Source organism: Centropristis striata, chromosome 10 (assembly GCF_030273125.1).
Source record: "Centropristis striata isolate RG_2023a ecotype Rhode Island chromosome 10, C.striata_1.0, whole genome shotgun sequence".
In the NCBI taxonomy this organism is placed as follows: Eukaryota; Metazoa; Chordata; class Actinopteri; order Perciformes; family Serranidae; genus Centropristis; species Centropristis striata.
Window position 1 is genome coordinate 13,424,654 of NC_081526.1, and position 19,993 is coordinate 13,444,646.

At 39.0% G+C, this 19,993-nt stretch overlaps 2 protein-coding genes across 2 annotated transcripts; one reads left to right on the plus strand and one right to left on the minus strand.

Annotated features, from left to right (window-relative positions):
• Window positions 1-1,187: 1,187 nt before the first annotated feature.
• On the minus strand, window positions 1,188-13,155 carry rpgra (retinitis pigmentosa GTPase regulator a). Its single transcript, XM_059343238.1, has 16 exons — window positions 12,894-13,155; window positions 12,483-12,608; window positions 12,304-12,396; window positions 12,028-12,090; window positions 11,763-11,921; window positions 11,535-11,684; window positions 11,288-11,446; window positions 9,332-9,487; window positions 9,094-9,218; window positions 8,748-8,954; window positions 7,368-7,881; window positions 7,142-7,239; window positions 2,050-5,251; window positions 1,913-1,986; window positions 1,756-1,798; window positions 1,188-1,719 (listed from the first exon to the last, which is right to left on the minus strand). Exons 1-16 carry the CDS (start codon window positions 12,922-12,924, stop codon window positions 1,451-1,453), a joined length of 5,469 nt encoding a protein of 1,822 aa, XP_059199221.1. The 5' UTR covers window positions 12,925-13,155; the 3' UTR covers window positions 1,188-1,450.
• A 1,733-nt stretch (window positions 13,156-14,888) lies between these two features.
• On the plus strand, window positions 14,889-19,733 carry otc (ornithine transcarbamylase). Its single transcript, XM_059343513.1, has 10 exons — window positions 14,889-15,064; window positions 15,188-15,326; window positions 15,445-15,526; window positions 16,158-16,245; window positions 16,823-16,976; window positions 17,068-17,190; window positions 17,262-17,315; window positions 17,397-17,546; window positions 18,421-18,558; window positions 18,865-19,733. The coding sequence occupies exons 1-10, from the start codon at window positions 14,982-14,984 to the stop codon at window positions 18,922-18,924; spliced, it is 1,071 nt and encodes a 356-aa protein (XP_059199496.1). The 5' UTR covers window positions 14,889-14,981; the 3' UTR covers window positions 18,925-19,733.
• The last annotated feature ends 260 nt before the right edge of the window (window positions 19,734-19,993 follow it).

Sequence of the window (19,993 nt, forward strand, 5' to 3'; positions counted from 1 at the left end):
TGTTATAGCTCATGATTTTGGATTACGATTGTCTCTGGGTTTGTTGTGTTTAAATGTTGTTTACATAGATTTACACTTAGCTGGTGTTCTCTTTGGGTATTTTTTAAAGATAGTTTCCTTAGATTCCTACCAAATCACAGTGCATTTATACGGTATGTTATTACTGCGGCAATTTTGTCACCATGAGGCGAGTGAATGAGATTAGAGTGGAGTCTTGAGAAGTACTAGTGTGGAAACAAAAGTTGTATAATGGCACCAGAGGGAGCTGTGTGGAGTCACATATATTGCCTCAAGTGACGTCAATAGAGACAGCATCAGGTCTGAAGACTAGGCCTGTAAGAAAATTAAACCAAATCATACAAAAAAAAGAAGAAAAAAAGGAATGGCCTTAACAGAAATCAATAGCCTGCTCCTAAACTGCTTAGACGCTTTCAAACATTATCACATCAACTTGGCGATATAATAATAAAGAGATTTATCTGATATGGACGTCACAATTACATCAGGCAAACCAGATGCTTAAGTGTTTTAGCAACATGCTAATTCTCAACACTTGTCCACAGGAGGCTTTTGAGAAGAAAGACTAAAGACACAATCATTTTACATGATTAAAAAGAGCAACAATATGTATTCAGAATTAAAACACATACCTGAGTAATAGGGCTAAAAAGCAAAGCAAAAGCAATGTGATCAAAGTAACCATTCATAATCTATTTATGTGTTATCATCCTCATAAGTATGGGTTAGTAGGTGCCTGCTCCACCTAATATATTCTATTATCAGCCCATTCAAAGGCTGAAATACTGTTTTGTTTAATATTGCTTTTACTCATGCTTGGTTTAGATGCAGAGACGACAGTTAAGGTTTTGAAAATATAAAGAATGTTGTTAGATTAAGGTACAAACATGATTTAGTAAAAAAAAGGTTGTGGTTTGGATTCTGTTATGCACATCAGGACACTTGAGATATATATATATATGATGTAAAAATGACTTAAATCTGTCATGAGACCCAAACCTCAGTCTCCCAAGTGGAAATCCTGCATTTAAGTGTCCATCCAGCACCCCTCCTGTCCTCCTTCCTTCCATATTGACTGTCTACTAAATGCTAGGGAGAGTTTTCTGTGTCTATGATTAGCAACAACATTGATTTTGATGCAATGCATCAAACACTACAGTGCTTCTGTATAGCATCAGTCAAGTTTTTGAAAATGAAAAATTAAACTTTTTGAAAAATGTATGCTTTTTGTAGGAACGAATGGACGTGAAGTACTGACACAGATCAATGGATTGTTGGTTTTGGTCTTTTAATTGGATTTTGTTGACAATAAGAAAAATGTAATAACTGCTAACATTCGGTGACTCACAGTGAGCAGGACTTATTAGGCTGCAGGACACGTCTCAGTCTGAGTCCTTAAAGTTAAACACTATTTGGTACTTTTATATGACCGTCATTGCAGGTCGAGGTACTGAGGCAGAACATCGTCCCAAAACTGCTGAGGATCGTCTTGTTTCTTCTCTCCTGTTGCGTTCTGCTTCGTCCTCGGAGCTGGTTTCGGTGTTTCCTTCAGTTGTTTGTCTTCTTCCTCAGGAGGCAACTTCTGTGAGTCTTTCTTTGATTTGACCTCCTCCTCCTCCTCCTCCTCTTCCTCCTCACCCTCTCCTTCTTCCTCCTCCTCTTCTTCTTCCTCTTCCACTTTTCCTTCTTTTTTGTCTTTCTCTTGTTTGATATTTGCAGCATTTCCTTTTTCCTCACCCTCCTCCTCTTCTCCCTCTTCTTCCTCTTCAGCTTCTTCCTCATCTTCATTTCCCTCAGAATCACTGCTTTTCTTTCTTTCAGGTTGTCTCTGCTTTGCTTTTGTTTCTTCTTTTTGATTTATGACTCTTTTGTCTGTGTTTGGTTTAATCGTTGTTTCATTCTCCTCTTCCTCTTCTCCCTCTTCTTCTTCCTCACCTCCTTCCTCCTCCTCTTCCTCCTCATCACTCTCTTCCATCATCTTTTTACTTGCCTCAATACTTTTCTCTTTTTTCATTGTTTTCTCATCCTCACCTTCACTCTCTTCCTCTTCTTCCTCCTCCTCTGCTTCTTCTTCCTCGCCCTCCTCTTCTGACACTTCTGCTTTACTCTCTTCTTCCTCCTCCTCACCCTCTTCTTCCTCTTCTGACACTTCTGCTTTACTCTCTTCTTCCTCCTCCTCACCCTCTTCTTCCTCTTCTGACACTTCCGCTTTACTCTCTTCTTCCTCCTCCTCACCCTCTTCTTCTTCCTTCTCTGACACTTCCGCTTTACTATCTTCCTCCTCCTCTTCACCCTCTTCTTCCTCCTTCTCTGAATCTTCTACTTTACTTTCCTCTTCCTTCTCCTCCTCTTCTTCCGCTTTACTCTCTTCTTCCTCCCCCTCAGCCTCTTCTTCCTCCTCTGACATTTCCATATTACTCTCCTCTTCCTCCTCCTCACCCCCTTCTTCCTCCTCGTCCTCTTTACTCTCCTCTTCCTCCTCCTCCTCTTTACTCTGTTCTTCCTCCTCCTCACCCCCTTCTTCCTCCTCGTCCTCTTTACTCTCCTCTTCCTCCTCCTCCTCTTTACTCTCTTCTTCCTCCTCCTCAGCCTCTTCTTCCTCCTCTGATATTTCCATTTTACTCTCCTCTTCCTCCTCCTCACCCCCTTCTTCCTCCTCCTCTTTACTCTCTTCTTCCTCTCCTGACACTTCCTCTTCACTCTCTTCTTCATCCTCTTCACCCTCTTCATCTCCCACCTCTGCAGACTCTTCCTCCTCTTTTTCTTCCTCCTCTGCAGTCTCGTCCTCAGCATCCCCCTCATTTGAAGACACTTCTTCCTCACCCTCTTCTTCTCCTTGCTCCCTTTCATCTTGCTCTTCCTCGTCTTCATCAGCCTCACTATCTTCCTCTTCCTCCTCCTCATTGTCTACACTCGATTTGTCATGTTTCTCATCTTCCTCCCCTTCACTCTCATCTGTTTCTTCATCTTTCTCCTCCTCCTCACTTTCGGTGGAATCTTTTTGTTCATCAGTTTCCCCCTCTTCCTCTTCCTCTTCCTCTTCCTCTGCATCAACCTCAGTATCTTCATGATCTTCTTCTGCCTCAGACTCTGCAGTGTCACTTCCTTCTCTGTCCTCTTCCTCTGACTCTTTGCTCTTGCTGCTAGCCGACTCTTCATCTTCTTCATCCTCACTAACCTCACTATCTTCCTCTTCGTCTTTATCCTCTTCTTCACTCTCACTCCCTCCTCCACTTGCTTCCTTGCTGCTTTCTTCTTCCTCCTCCTCCTCACTCACTGTGACATCACTTTTCTCACTTCCTTCATCCTCTTCCTCGCTGCTGGAGCCTGTTTCCTCCTCACCATCTTCCTCTGCAGCTTCATTATCTTGCTCCTCCTCATCCTCTCCAGAAACAGTCTCCTCCTCTAAGGCATTGCTACTTTCACTTCCCTCTTCTTCTTCTTCTTCTTTTTTATCTTCCACATCGCTCCCACTCTCTTCCTCTTTTTTCTTTTCCTCATCTTCAGTGTCATCTCCCTCATGATCCCTGTTGATTTTCTCCTCTTTATGTTCTTGCTGAGAAGTTTCCACATCTGTGCCGGTGTTCTCTCCTTCTCTGTATGAAAAGTCTTCATCCCCGTCACTTTTCACCCACGCCTGCTGCTCAGACTGAACGGAATCACTTCTTTCTTCTTCTTGAATTGCATTCTTTTTGACCTTAACATCTTTTTCTGGGCTTTCTTCTGGCACATTTGATGCCTCTGTTGAAGAAAAAAGTGACGAGGAAAAGGAAGGCTGCATTATTGCACTCTGCTTTGTAAATTGCCTCTCTCGCACAGGTGTTTTGTTTTGGGTTGAAGAGGTAATGGAGTTACTGTCAGACTGGTGACCTCCCACGCCTGTCACAGCCTCACTAAGGAGCCCTATCGCTGCACCTGCCATCCCAACAGCAGGAATCAGAGAGGCTGCAGTACTGAGGATCTCCCCCCACTTTGGCTTGTCTTCACTCTGAGTATCCTCTCTCTCAGAAACAAACAGATCTCTATCACCAGCTTTGAGGCCTTGCGGGGATTTGGCACCACCGACGGAAGCCACCTCTGTTCTCTGAGCGCTTTGAGAGGAAACAGGGTTACACAGCACTTCAATAGGTGTATCCTGCTGCGATAACAGCGGGCTGGAGGCTTCAGTCTGCTTACTCACTGGCTTGGCCCTTGTATTATCTTCATTGTCTGCTTCTCCTTTAACTTTGATTTCATCTCCTTTCTCTCCCTCTGGTTTTGCTTTCACCTTGAGTTTTGGTTCTTTCACCGTCTTTTTGTCCTTGACTTCAGTGCTGTCGGGTATTTTCATTTTACTTTTCACTTTCTGAGGTGTGCTTAACTTATTCTCCACAACCTTTCCTTGGCTTTTACTTTTCACTGGAGTATTTTCGGTAAATTTGCTTTGATGTTTGACTGGTGTGGATTTGACCTCTTGCGGCTTTCCTTTTACTTTCACAGGTTTGGATTTCACACTTTGTGATTTCTTAGTATCAACCTGAACATATATGGTTTCTTTTTTCACTGGTGGCGGCTTCACATTCAGTGCTTTACTTCGGCCTTTAGATGCAGATTTAACTGTGTGCAAATCTTTTGTTGGAGTCGATTTGACTCGCGGTGTCTCCTCTTGCATCTGCACATCGACAGGTTTGACGTCAGCAGTTTCACTCTGGATTTCTGAATCTTTTTCTACAGATGACATACTTCCACCTTGGACAGATAAATTGGTTGTTTCATTTCCTGTAGTGACCATAACAACAGGAGATGTCTTGTCCAATGATGATGTTTTATTTTCATCCAGTTTTGTTGTCCGTATCAAGTTTTTCTCAGAAGTCCTTACTTTAATAACCTTTTTCACATTTCTATTTCTCCTGACATTTTCTTTCACTTCAGTCAGTCTCTGCTGTGCTTCAGTTTTCAGGCTGGACTCTGATCGTTTTGGTGATTTAAAATTGGAGGGTTCCTCACGATCTTGTCTGTTTCCATGTTCTGTGATTTTACTGGACTGCTTTGTGATGTTCTCTTTGCCTTTAGATGTGACTTTTCTGGATGTGTATTTTAGACTCTTTGCAGTCTTCAGTGGAGAGGCATCTTTCTTTAAAGACCCTTTGAAGAGCTCTGTGGGTGAGGCCTTGAGAGAATTATGTCCTGCCTTTTCATCAAACTGAAAGGCCTCTTTCGTAGTTCTCCTAAGAGCTCGGCTTTTCTTATTTTCCTGTAATAAATCACAGAGAAAAAAAGGGATTACGGGAAATAAAAATAAAACTGGCGGAAACATGTCATATGCCTAGTAATAGAAAAGGAAAGCTGTACCAGCACAGCAACAACAGACTTGCAATCAACATAACTGCATGTAAGGTTGTGGCATTTGATGTTTTGTGTGTTTTACTGCCAAAAGCATGTCAGCTCTAGTTTGAGGAAGCAGTTTCTTGTTCAGTAACAAACTATGATAACATGCAGAACAGAACAGGATATCAGAATGTGTTTATGTTTCAGTAGCTTTTGTAGGTGTAGATATTATTCATTTTAAATCTTCTGAATTTAACCACAAACATACATCAGTATGTTGGACAGAATACATATTAAAATATATATTTCCAGTATAAAGTACAACCCTGACTCCCAAAAACCTGAGATGTTGTGCAGGACTTAAATAAAACAGAGTGCAATGAAATGCTTATCCGTTGTGACACATATTTAAAACTGTACAAAGACAATACATTTTTATGTTTTTCTGTGTCATTATAATGGATTTTTGGAAATATATGCTTCACCTAAATTTAATGCCAGCATTACATTTTTTAAAAGGCACAGGGGCATCAAACTGTGAAAGTTTAAAAAACACCTGTTTGGAAGAGTCCACAGGTAAGCTGGTTGATTGGTAACAGGTGTTAGTATTATGAAAATTATTTAGCAAATTATCACACTTTGTTTTATTTATTTTTTAGACACCGTCCCAACTTTTAGAATCAGGGTTGTATATTTCACATTACATTCTTGTACAGTATAATTTGACAACCAAGAGCACGTGAAATACGATGGGTTTTCTTTGCATCATGTGCACAGTGGGCCCACACAGCACATAATGTTGATGACTGATTAGTCATGAACAAATCTGTCATCAGGTTTAAATACAGCTGTGGGTAGGAGGTAAAGGAAACCATGGTGACGGTTGAGGAATCCTTACATTTTCCATCTCCACCAGAGATAAACAGATGGTGGTTAATTGGGGGTCAGAGGGGTGCGATGTGAAAACGGTGTCACAGCAGACTTTTTTTTAGAGATATTCCCCTCTGTCGCACATGAAAGCCCGCACAGGAACAGTGGTGAAAAATGACCAAGTGCATTCACATACACTAAAAAAAGATTTCAAAGAAATTGTGTTCAACTAAATTATCAACTTGATTGAAAACTTGGTATTTTTACATGAGTATATCTATTTATCTGACACCTTAAGTTACTAGTTACTTGTCATTTGTGTTCCACAATTGCAGATGAATGCACACACAAACAGCTAGGCCAAGAACGAGTTACTGAGCACCACATGTTGCACTATGACAAACACCAACGCAGGAGATTCCTTCACAGCTTGCTTCATCACTGGCTGTGGAAACACTGATGAGATGTGGCAAGATTCCTGCCAACTTTTCTAAAGCATTGTATGTGTGTGTTTGTGTGTATCTGAGTGAGTGTTTGTGTGTCTGAAGTTGGAGCATAAACACATTTGTGTTTGGCAGAAGCAATCCTTGTCTTATCTATTACACGGATTCTTGGAAAAGCAAAGCAAATAAATGGGAAAAATTAGGAAAGCAAAACAGCACATTCAATTGCATATTTCACCTCAGTGTTGTAACAAATGGAAAATGTATTCAGACAGACACACACACACACACAGTATGTACTGTATGCTGAGCTATGCACATTTCCTGGAAAAGTCAGTGAGCGTTCAACATTGCTGTGTCCTGCCCTGGAGTGCACATAATCTAGACCACAACCAAGAAGCCTAAAGAGTAAAATTACAATTCAACTGACGCTGTGTTTATGCCGCTGTGGAGAATATATTTCATTTCTCTACTCTGTCAAAGTCAAAGCAAACTCCTCTCACCATGTTTGACAAAAAATCAGGGTCAACTCCATTCTCAGAGATATCCTCCTCCATATCTTCTATGACAAGTTGTCTTTGAAAAGAAGTTGTGTCTCCCTCTGAAAAAAAACAGAAAATGACTGGATTAATTAAACAGCTCTACATTTGAGTATCTAGTGTTGTGTTTTCATGGATTTGCAAGATATACCTCAGCTGAACACTGGCTGAAATTATAGGTAGAAAATACCTGTTTGTGGCAAGGCAGGATGCTTTTCCTCACTGAGAGGTTTAATGGAAATATCACTGAAGGGTCTGCTGGGACTGCAGGGCTCTTTAGGTGGTAGAGGAGATTCTTTAGTTAAGGCCTTTTTAGTGGTTGCCACTCTCTTTCTTGCAGTCCTTTTAGGAGATACATGGGGGCTGTGTTTAGCTATAGACTTTGGTGAGAGTAAGGGAGAAGGCAGCTTTTTGGATTTAGACTTAGAGGAAGCAGCATGAGAGGATTTATTCCGAAAGGTGTTTGATGATTGAGAACGTGGGCTTGACGGCTTTGAGGATAACACTGGAGATCTGGGGGAGAGTGGTGGGCTTAGTGTTACTTCTGATTGTGGTTTTGGGGATGATGAAGGGGTAGTAAAGTCCTTCGAGAGCCATTTAGGGGTTGGGATATTTCTGGATGTTTGCCAGGAGGTGTTGAGGAAGCCAGAATTTAGACGCGGGAGGTTGTGAAACATCTCCCCAAACAGCTCCACAGAGCTTCCCTGAAAGACACGAGAGGAAAAACAGCAAAAACATTACTGAGAGAAAAGGTCTGAACCACATCTATGGAGCTCCCCCAACCTGTTAGTTAGCAGCACTGCAGCAGAGCTACAACTTGGTGTAACACTGCCCCCTACTGGAGTTAAAGTGTGATTACAGTTAACTCAAGCTGAGACGACAAACTTTCTGGAGGGTTAATCAAGTTAAATTAAAACCTTTTTAAAGTCACTTTTGTGCCACATAGAATGTAATTTAATGCCTGTTTCAGGATCATACTATGGTAACTGTTTATATGGCCAAGAACTATCTATTGTTATATTACATTTTTTCCGTACTTCCCAGCAGTAGGCCATATAACAGTAAAGCAAGGAACACTCTGGTGTGTGCTAGCTGGATGGTGGTGTCAATACAATCCTGGACAAATCTATCCATATAAGCCACACCCATTTGAAACCAGATATATTTTTAACCATTTTGAATTTGGTCCAAATGTGATTTTTCGCCACCCTTCCTACAAAATTTCAATTGAGAAAATGATCAGCAGATACACTGATTTTGAAAACAACCATTAGTTGTTCATTTAAATCTTGGCTAAAACAGAAACTTGCCTATAATGAGCGTCCTATGCACGGTAGCTCGCAGTAGTTACAGGGTTTAGGCTTTTGTAATCAAATATAAGACTCTTTAATATCTCCTAAAGCCATTTGCTTTTGAAGAAACTGAATTCAGTGCTAATTAGGACCTGCAGATACAATGTTTTCAAAAGTTATAGTAGCTGCAAGGACTTACTGAAGGGCTATTTATTTTCAGAGGTCTTGTAAAAACATGATTTAGGATTGAAAATAAGTACCAAGGTGCACATTCTCACTTTTTCTCTGTGGCGGGCTCGAGCAGAGAGGCTGGAGAGTGGGACTATTAAATCAGGATCAATCAAAGTGTCCATCAGGAGGATTTCTTTATAACTTGGCTCCAAAATGTTTTCTGTGTTTGTGTCATTGGTCTCTGGTACCACTCCTTGGATCTCTGGTGGTCTGGGTGCAGCCAATACCAGCATGTGGTTCCCACCGCAGGACACCTGACCATAGGAAGACACAGGGCCTCAATGTAGTTTATAACTATGGAAGTCCTCTTAATATAAAGAAACAGGATATACCACTTGGGAGGTGGAATACAGTTTGGGCTGATGAAGAGATGACAGCTTCACATTAACTTACTAATTGAACATGGTACTTGAGAAAACGTGTGCAGACCGTTGGGCTGAACTGGTTGATGAAATTTTCTTCCCCTAAACCGAGTTTCCCATGACGACCATTACCAAACGTGTAGAGAAGCCCGCTGTCTGTGGAGGAGGGAGGCCAATTTAATTTTGATGATCAGAAATAAACACTAAGATTGACAGGCAGTACTGTCCTTCTGTGATTGTGACTAAAATAAGCTTTAGAGATTGCTTACTTGTGATCACAGCAGTGTGGTTCTCTCCACAGTTGATATGTTTGATGCTGCTGTTACAAAAGTGCTCCAGTGGTTTTGGCGAATCAACTTCAAACAAGAATGTCCCGTGGCCCAGCTGACCATACTGACCTCTGCCGAACGTGTACATGTTCTCCTCTAATACAGCAAACAGACACAATGAAACAGACTCCTCTGATTAACAGCAGAGCTGGAAGGTAATTACAGAGTATTACATTTTAGACAGAAATGTCATACTTTACTACATCAATTCGATTGCTTGGGCTACTTTCAAGTTTGTCTCTATTTTTGAGTCCTAGAATCTGTCATTAGGGTGAGAACAATTTCATCATGTATAATTTTCTACAGACAGGTTAATCTGGTTTAAGATTCTCACCCTCTGTTTTAATAAAAATATTATAAAAACAATTTAATTTCTGTCAGAATCAGGTTGAAATAATTACCTAAAACATCGGATCAAACATGAGAAACAGGTAGCAAGCGGGAGCCAACCAATGCCCACTGCTGTGTTTAATGTCTTTATTATACTGTGTAGCCTCAAAGTGGTTAATTTAACTTTAATTTCTATTTCAGTATCTTCCTATTCTGCAAGGATGGTCTATTGCTATGATAACTGAGAAGAGGAGCACCAGAACAAGAATGTCCACAGAGACAGGTGTCAGTCTTATATATAAGTATCTGTACTGGTGAATGAAATATGCTTCAGTTTAACAATACCACGAGTAACAAATTACAGAAGGTGGGAAAACATTGACAGCAATATACAGCCAAATATAATGTAATTAAAAGGAAACATTTAACGACATTTATCAGAACAGTCTAACAGAAATGTAACATCTCACACTGTTAGCGTGGCTGATACTATCCATCAGTGTGTCCACGTGAAGGTCATTGCTGATAAGGACACAAAAGAACTGCTGAAAGGCAACTTTCAGTGCATCCCAGTAACAAAACAGTCTGCAACTATTTCAACTCCTATTTTCCCCTTTACTGCCCCCTTCAATGCTTGCATGGTACAAGGTTGTGTTAGTTGTGTTAAAGCACCAGTTGTCCTTTAGAGATTAAATCGAAGCCCTCACCTCTCAGGACATTCACCTGGGAGTGAATGAGAGCTCCAAAGACACAGCTAGCCTCTTTTTAAAAAAATATTATAAAAAATAATGTAATTTCTCTAAGAAACAATTAACCTGGCCTGGCAGATTTTACTGTGTTTCTTCTGTTGTTTTTATTTAACATTCAATGCTTCTTTGATTTTGACTGAAGCTTCAAAAGTCATCACCCCAAAAACATCTTAAAAATTCTCAAACAAAATCCTCCAGTTTGAATAAAGTGATTCATCAGATTAAATTAATCTTTCTTTTAGTAAATCACATTTCTTCTAGCTAGACCATCCAGTTAATACAGGCGCCTGCTTCCCTTTTGTGTGCAGTAAGATATCAAATGTCTTGTCTTTGCAAGGTTAAATGCTAACAAATGTGGATTGAACTGGCAGATTCTGTTAGATAAAAACATGTTGTGAATTGTTCCCTGAATTAAAAGTTTGATTTAGAACAATATATGTCAATGTTATGAATTATGTTTTGAACTGTTCAGTACATTTTTACTAAAGTGAAGAATCTGAATACTTTTTTCCACCACTGACTAACTGACTGTATTTCCAAAGTATGTACTGTTAAACATTTTTATTCCTTGGCTTTTAACCACGCATGAGGCTCTTGTTTTTAGTGTTTTATGGTTTGCTTTAATTTATTGTTTTTTAAATTGTTTTTTAAAAAGCAATGAATCTATTTATTTTAGTGTTTATTCCTGTTTTATTTATTGTATTGTCTCTTGTTCTGTTTGTTTATGTACAGCACTTTGTTGCTGCTGTGGTTGTTTTAAAGTGCTTTACAAATAAAGTTGAGTTGAGTTGAGTTGAGTTGAGTTGAGTTAACCTACCTGTGAGGGCCACAGTGTGCTCCCCTCCACAGCTGACCTGAGTGACACGACCCAAAATCCCTTGCACCCGCTGAGGGACTCTGTGATTGGCCAGCTGCTCCACCTGGAGACCAAGCCTTCCACTTGCACCCTCTCCAAACGTATACAGATCTCCATCCACTAAAACAACACAGACACAACACTGGTATCTGAAGGTTGGGTAAATAATCACTCAAACAGGCTCCTGTGCTGTCTCACTGTGTTGTACCTGTGACAAGTGCTGAGTGGTGGTACCCACAGGAGACCCACATCACCGCCTCCCCGACAACCACCTCTCTGGGTTCTGCTGCAAACTCCTCGTCTCCTAAACCGATCTGACCCACAGCGTTGTCTCCCCACATGAACAGCCTCCCATCCTCTACCAACACACATAGACATCACACACACATACAGTTTGGGTAACAGAGACACTTGTTACATTATTACTTGTTTGTACCTGTTAAGGCAGCTGAGGTGTTGCATCCTGCAGAAAGCATTTTGATTGGTGCATGGTCACAGAAAGGCTGCAGCCGGTGAAAGGATGAGGTGTTGTTGCAGTGGCCCAAACCAAGCTGCCCCTCCTGGTTACTGCCAGCAACATATACACTACCCCGTGCTAAAAAATATTGACAAAAAATCAATTAAATATGACCAATTTTGGTCACCGCTGTTTTGTGCTTAAGGAAACATCTGACATATGTCTGTTGATATTATCATCTTACATGTGCAGATGATTGTATGATCTCTCCCACAAGCTACGAGCTTCACCTCCTCAGATTTTAAGACTGAAAGGAAAACACACCAATATAGCTACTTAAAATGAAAGTGAAATATCAAGAATAAAAACCACCTCAGACCATATTTAAGGTGATGAGTTGATTAATCAATAAGTCAGTTGAAAGAACATTCACCAGCAGCTTTTGGTTATTAATATTTGACATATTAATCAATAATAAAAAAAGAATAATTCTTTGTGGTTTTGGTGTAAACTAACTCACCTTTTACAGAGGCAGGTTTTGTGATCGCAGGCTTAAATCCAAGCCCCAGTTGGCCACAAGTATTACCACCAAACATAAGCAGCCTGCCATTTTCTGCAGAAATGATCACTCAATTATAGAAACATCTCTCATTGAACTCAGTAATTATTCATTATTAAAACGTGCATACATTGTCCTACCTGTGATGAGAGCAGTGTGCTCCCCTCCACATGACAGGTGCACTGGCTGGTCATTCTTCAGCCAGAACTTACTAGGCACATTGTCAGCAAAACTGCTCTTTCCAAATGTGAAGATGGCTCCTGATTCTGAGGGGAAATGTGTTACACATCTTTTGAACAACCTCTGAAAGGAATAATAAAACACTATGCATGACTTGAAGACAACATTAACTTCCTCGTCTCTAACTTAACACCGGCTAAATCCCAGCCGGCTGTCCCGTCTCAAGCCATTTAAGTAGCAGCCTGACAGAAATAGCAACAGGTCAGCCACACACTGACAGCATGTGGATGGACAGGTTAAGTAGCCTAAACCATTAATAAAACCAAGTGCTATATGTTCTGGTTGATGTCATGTGTAGAAAGTATTCTCACCGGGTATGTCCACATCGTCCTGTCCCGTCATCCCCACTGCTCTCCTCCGTCACACCTCCTCACCTGCCCCGTGTGGCTCGGTGCTGACAGACAGGTAGATCAAGAAGAAGTCATGGAGGTCAGAGACAGCAGCAAGCTAATGCTAACCTAGCTCTCCTTATGCTAACCAGTGCTAACCATGGGGGGAAAGTTAGTCATAGGTGAAAAGGAAAGCGTATAGCCTATATGTGATTATTGATAATTGATAACCAAAATCATTATGACGAAAACCATGGAAAATGTCTAGATATCAGCTCTTAACCCTTTGGAGTTTGGGGCTATTTAGTCGGTTTTTGAGTATAAACCATTTAAAAATCTTTACCATGACGTGTTGGTATCATTGTTTTCAGCACAACCTCACCTATATGACCTGATTATTGTTTTCATTTTGACTTACTGGATCAACATTTTGAACACAAAAAAAACACACAAAATTACAAAAAACACACCAAAAACATATATTTTTAAGAAAGAACACATTTTTTTTTAAAACACACAAAACAAAAAAATACAAAAAACACAAAAACAAAAAAAATTCAAAAAACACAAAAGATTCCATTAAAAATGCTGAATGCAAAATTAGAAAAATCTCTGTAGCTACAAAATCATGTTGCTACACTTGGTCGAGGTGTTTTTAACCTTTGCTGAAAAGGAGTTGATGCATTAAATTGGACATGGAAACTTGTGGAAATTATATATATATATATATATATATATACATATGTGTGTATGTATATATATATATATATATATATATATATATATATATATATATAATCATTTTTTTTCCCATGACTGTAGTTAGGCTATTCCTCAACAACTATAGTTAGCAATGAGATTGCTGTAAGTTACTTCATGATTCGTACCCGGACCTGGCGGGCAGACAAAACGTTTGCCTTTTTCTTCCATCTACCTGAAATTATGGACTATTTGTACGAGGCTAAACCAACATTTTAGTTCACACAAACTGTCAAGCCTGCCCTTGCTACAAGTGCAGCAGTAAGCATTGTGGTCTTGGGTAGGAGCTGAATTTTGGTTTTAAAAATGTAATTTCGCCCCGTTGCGGATAGACAGTTCACATCTCTGAGATTAAGAAAATATACTTTAAATCAGTGGCGGTTCTAGACAATTTTACTGTGGGGGCCAAGGAGGGGCCAGTGTTTAATCAAAGGGGCAAAGTTGATATTTAAGCATTGAAAACCTTTATTTTAAAATCTAATTGAAGTATATTTGGAAGATACAAATACACTGATTGAAACAATGAGACTTACCATTTTTGTACGACAATGACATTTCTCATTTTTGTGCACAATTTCTTTTTTTAATTTTGAAAGTGCAGTACAGTGAAAATTATTTTTAAAATATATACACAAGCTTTTATTGCACAATTAAACTATTATACAATGTACACATTCTGGGTTCCTTTTGTGTACAATGAGATATTGTTTGAACAAAAAATAGGTAAAAATTGTTCCGTCGTTCATCGTTATAAATTGATAATTTTATTATTAATTTGACTCAGGGGCCACAACAGGGGCAAAGGGCTTTTTCACAGGGGCCTAAAGGGGCCCCTGTGAAGAACCGCCACTGCTTTAAATATGTAAGTCGCTGCTGGATAACAAGGGGATACAATCATGTTTTGTCCATAGACTGTATAAAATAGGTTTTGTCTTTTCTACAATGGTTTGCACAAAGGTAATGCTATGTGCCCGATTCCCTGAAAGTTTTGCCTAGGAAGTAGGAACTATGTTACATTTGTAGCTGTTGAAAAACTAGATGTAACTGGTGAAATAAACACACAAAAAAAACTAAATTAGTAGCTCATATTTTATAACATTAATAACCAAAGCGTTATCATCCCATTTTGGCTGTCAAAGAAAGAAAAAAAAAGTTTTGAAAGATGCCACACCTCGTGCGGTGACGTCAGTTGCAGCCAGCCCATAGACTGTATTTAGACTGCCTGCCACGCTGCCTGCTGGCTTAAATCGCTCATAGACTGTATAATATTCCCACAACATTACGCATTCATTGCATTTTTCTTGAGCTGCAATGTCGACTAAACTTTTATCTGTGAACAGCACAGTTTTCAAATGTTTGAAAACCTTCCAACAGCGCTCGGCACGTGGGTTTAGGTAAGTAACTCCACAGATAACTTTATGTCGAAATTTAAATACTAATCAAGTTTTGTCAGCAATGCAAGTATTGTGAGTACAAGTAATCATGCATGCATTGTGCCCTCGTTTTTATGTTTTCAGTGTCGGAGATGCTTCCCTTGGTTCAGTGAATTTAAAGGGTCGCAGCTGTCTCACTCTGAAAGATTTCAGCTCAGATGAAATCAAGAGGCTGTTGTGGGTGTCAGCGGACCTAAAACAGCGGATCAAACATGAGAAACAGGTAGCAAGCGTGAGCTAATCAATGACAACTGCTGTGTCCTTTTGTTTAATGTCTTTATTATACTGTGCAGCCTCAAAGTGGTTAATTCAAAAGAAACTAATTGTAATTTCTATTTCAGTATCTTCCTATTCTGAAAGGAAAGTCGCTTGCTATGATAACTGAGAAGAGGAGCACCAGAACAAGAATGTCCACAGAGACAGGTGTCAGTCTTATATAAGTATCTGTACTGGTGAATGAAATATGCTTCAGTTTAACAATACCACGAGTAACAAATTACAGAAGGTGGGAAAACATTAACAAGACTGTGGGGTGTTAATGTGTTTTACTGAAAGATGCAGCATATAAGATACATAAACATGTGTATTTGTGCAGATAGCCTGAAACAAAGGAGAAACACACATACAGACACACTTAAAAACATAAAGTAAAATAGTGATAATGAGGTATATAACATATTACTGATAATAACTGACCTTTTCTGTTACTAATCAGCAATGTACAGCCAAATATAATGTATTTAAAAGGAAACATTTAATGACATTTAAGAGAACAGTTTAACAGAAATGTAACATCTCACACTGTTAGCGTGGCTGATACTATCCATCAGTGTGTCCACGTGAAGGTCATTGCTGATAAGGACACAAAAGAACTGCTGAAAGGCAACTTTCAGTGCATCCCAGTAACAAAACAGTCTGCAACTATTTCAACTCCTATTTTCCCCTTTACTGCCCCGCTTCAATGCTTGCATGGTACAAGGTTGTGTTAGTCGTGTTAAAGCACCAGTTGTCCATTAGAGATTAAATCGAAGTTGCTTTAACATCATAATTCCAGGTTTTGCATTGCTGGGTGGGCATCCCTGTTTCCTCACCGCTCAGGACATTCACCTGGGAGTGAATGAGAGCTGCAAAGACACAGCTAGGTGAGTGTTATTATTAATGCTTTTTACTCATATCAATTAAATAAAATTGCCTGTTGTTGGATAAAGACCTGTCATGATATATACATTTGTTAGATGATATATTGTCCCAGAAATAATTGCAATAAACAATATCATTGTCAATTTATGATTATTTTAAGGCACCAATTCAGACTATTTGAAACAAATATTAAAAATTGATTTTTTTTTGGCTCTGTGAGCAAAAATTAGAAATAAATTATCATTATTAAACATTTGCTACAGGGGTATAGAGAGTCATTCATTCCTTAATATGCAATATAATGTAAATCTAGCTCTTCAGTGGTTAAAACCTTTGTTAACAAAAATTGCAACGTAACAACACATTAGCTAGAAGTTAGATATTTTTAAAAAATATGCAATTTACGTGCCTATTCTTATGTATAATATTTCCTCTGACCTCGATGAATGATAATGCCGTTGTTATGAGCTAGTAGGTTGTATATTCAAACTTCATTTTGATCTTTTTATCGAGGGAAATCTTAAATATTTATATATATATATAAGTATATTAACCACAGCCCACCTCTATTATCTCCAGGGTTCTCTCAGGACTCTGTGATATTGTCTTGGCGAGAGTGAACAGCCACTCCACACTGGTGGAGCTGCATAAGGAGGCCTCCATCCCAATAATCAATGGCCTGTGTGACCTCTACCATCCAATCCAGATTCTGGCAGACTTCCTCACTTTGCAGGTACCGGTACTCAAACTCCTGCAGCATGCTGCAATTTTTATCTGGTAAATGATCATAACATACTGTTTTCTAAATTACCACCCTCCTCCAGGAGCATTATGGGTCCCTTAATGGACTAACAGTGTGCTGGATTGGAGATGGTAACAACGTCCTCCACTCTATTATGATGGCTGCAGCTAAATTAGGAGTTCATCTGAAGATTGCCACACCAAAGGTTTGCCTTTTTTTATGCTCTTGTTTTATAGTTTGCAGCCTATAGAGCTAAACCTGTATCTTTTTTCACAGGGGTATGAGCCACACAAGAATGTTACTCAAGAGGCTGAAAGATTATCCAAAGAGGTGAGGTTTTTTGCTTCAGTTGCTATATTTATAAACAGACCTCCACGTCTTATTCATTCATAACATTGCATTTTGTTTCAGCATGGGACTCAGCTTGTTATTACCTCTGACCCAATGGAAGCCGCCCACGGCTGCAATGTTTTGGTCACCGACGTCTGGGTCGGCATGGGAAAGGAGGCGCAGAAGGAAAAGATGCTCAAAGACTTTAAAGGTTACCAGATTACAATGCAGGTACATTAGAACATTGTTCTGTTAACCTCTTTATATAGACTGCTGCAGAGATAATGTATTTTGGAATATTGCAGAAAATATGCTCTGTTGCAATTCAAGGTTTATGATTTTTTCTGCATCATCATAATTGTCCCAAATAAACACTTTCATGAATTTAAAGTGTAAATGCAAGCACCAGAAGTAAAAAGCTAACATTAGGCTTTAAACAAACTATTTGGGGTTTTAGGACTCATTCCTGAAGCACTTTATTTTTGGCATTGTATATATCATGGATTTGGCACATTATTGATATTTGATTGATCATTTTTTTTATATTTGGACTCTTCCTTCTTTGTACTGCAACTGATGAAGCACAGTTTGATTTTTGGGAAAAGTTCTTAACTTATCTGAGAATTATTTGAAGACAGCATCCCAAATTTAGCTTTTTAGACTCTTTTTGGCTTAAAAATCATGAAAGTGTCACCCGCAGCATACCAGTAGCTTTTGAAGAAGTCAGAAGTTGATTTACAGTCAGTGCCTGTTCCCAAATTGGTCCCTTTGGACAGCTGTGCACACTGCTTGACAGTAAGCGAATCAGTTTCAAACATGCTCATGTCTGACTGCCTGCACACAAAGTAGTAGACTTTAATCTTCTGCAAATTGTTTGTATGGTAAACTAGTCCAACTCTAATTACATACGTCTGTATCTGGCTTTATAAATCAGCAGCAATGCTTTAAATAAAACTTTTGCACAGTACATGATTTTGTAATTCATATAATTTTCTGAAAAAGATTCTAGTAATTATATTGGTTGATTAGAATATGTCTGTATGTCAAGTAAACTAGTTTGCATAGGAGCAAAAAATTAAATTTTACTGGTACTGGTCCTCTATAGACAGCAAGTGTGGCCAAACCAGACTGGACCTTCATGCACTGTCTCCCCCGGAAAGAGGAAGAGGTGAATGACGAGGTATTCTACTCATCCCGCTCCCTCATCTACTCCACAGCAGAGAATAGAAAGTGGACAATCATGGTGAGTAACCTTATTAATATTATAGTTTGAATTTTATAAGGGGGTTGTATGAGATACTACTCCATAGTGTATAACATACCGTAGAAGGCAGTCTGTTTGCCCCAGTTTAGAGAGGAAGGCAGGAGCACTGGCATGAAAGTTAAGCAATGTCCTGCTGTGGATGGAGGCAGCAGTAAAACGTATCCCTTTAATGTATAGTTTGACACTAGGTTTAGGGTTTAGGGTTTAATTTGATCCTGTCAGCAAAGTCTTTGCCTCCATTTTGATTCTGTCTCCACTGATCATCACAACTATCTTCTCTTTCAGGGTTTGATGGTGTCTCTTCTGGCTGACTACACTCCACAGAACCCCATGCCCAAGTTTTAAATTCAAGTCATAGGTGCAGTTTTATTTGCATGACATATGACAATGTCAGATATCACCCATTGATGGCACCATTACAACACTAGATATGTTACCACAAATTAATCAGTTTAATGTTTAATTCACTTTCTTATTTATGCATCAAAGGCATTGTTTGCCTTGTCTCAGTGTTAAATCATAGGTCAAAGTTATCTGTTTACATTTTATCTGTTCTGTGATAGAAAGTAAGCATTGCAGCGAGCATTAGGTAGACAAGTGGAACTGCTTTGCTAGACATATTACTGTAAAGAAAAAGATTTCTTGAACTTGTTCATGTTGTCTTGCATTGACAATATTCTCCAACAGCATTGAAAAGGAGCTGACCAATCGCATTCATTGTAATCTCCACATGGTATTTATGTGGCCGCTGTAACCCTGACATGTAGTTGTATTTTTTAAGAAATGCACATCAATCGCTGTGCATTTAATTAAAAAAAAGGATAAATCCAGCTTTACTGCAAAATGCTTTGTTTACGCCACACTTCTAAAGGATCGCACTACTGTTTTATATGAAACAAATCACATGTGCTGAACTTTAAATACATTTTACATTATTGAATCGGTGTGGTAAGAAAATCAATTTGTAAACAGTTGTTAACTGACATGATGCATGATTATATTATAGTAGTAAAGATCACAAATATTTCATAATTCTCAAAGTTGGGTTCAAATTGTATGGTATGGGCATTCTGTTGATCTTTGTTGCTTTGTTGTTCTTTCTTCCACCACTGTCACTTGTTTGTTAAGAAAATAAATACAAAAATGACAAAAGATATTCTCTTTCTTTCTCTCTACTTCCTGTCAAGCTCAGCACAGATTGATTGATTCATATGAAGGTATTATTGTATGAATGTATCATTGGTGCAAAAGATTTGAGCACCTCTAACAGTGGAATGTGTAGCTGTGTACAGTGATTGTGTATGCGTATCAGTAAATTTGAAATCACATGCTCCATGAGTTGTGTACTTGTAGATTTTTTTTCTCCACAAATACAACACAACACTTACACATTCGCAAATTCTTAATTACAGGT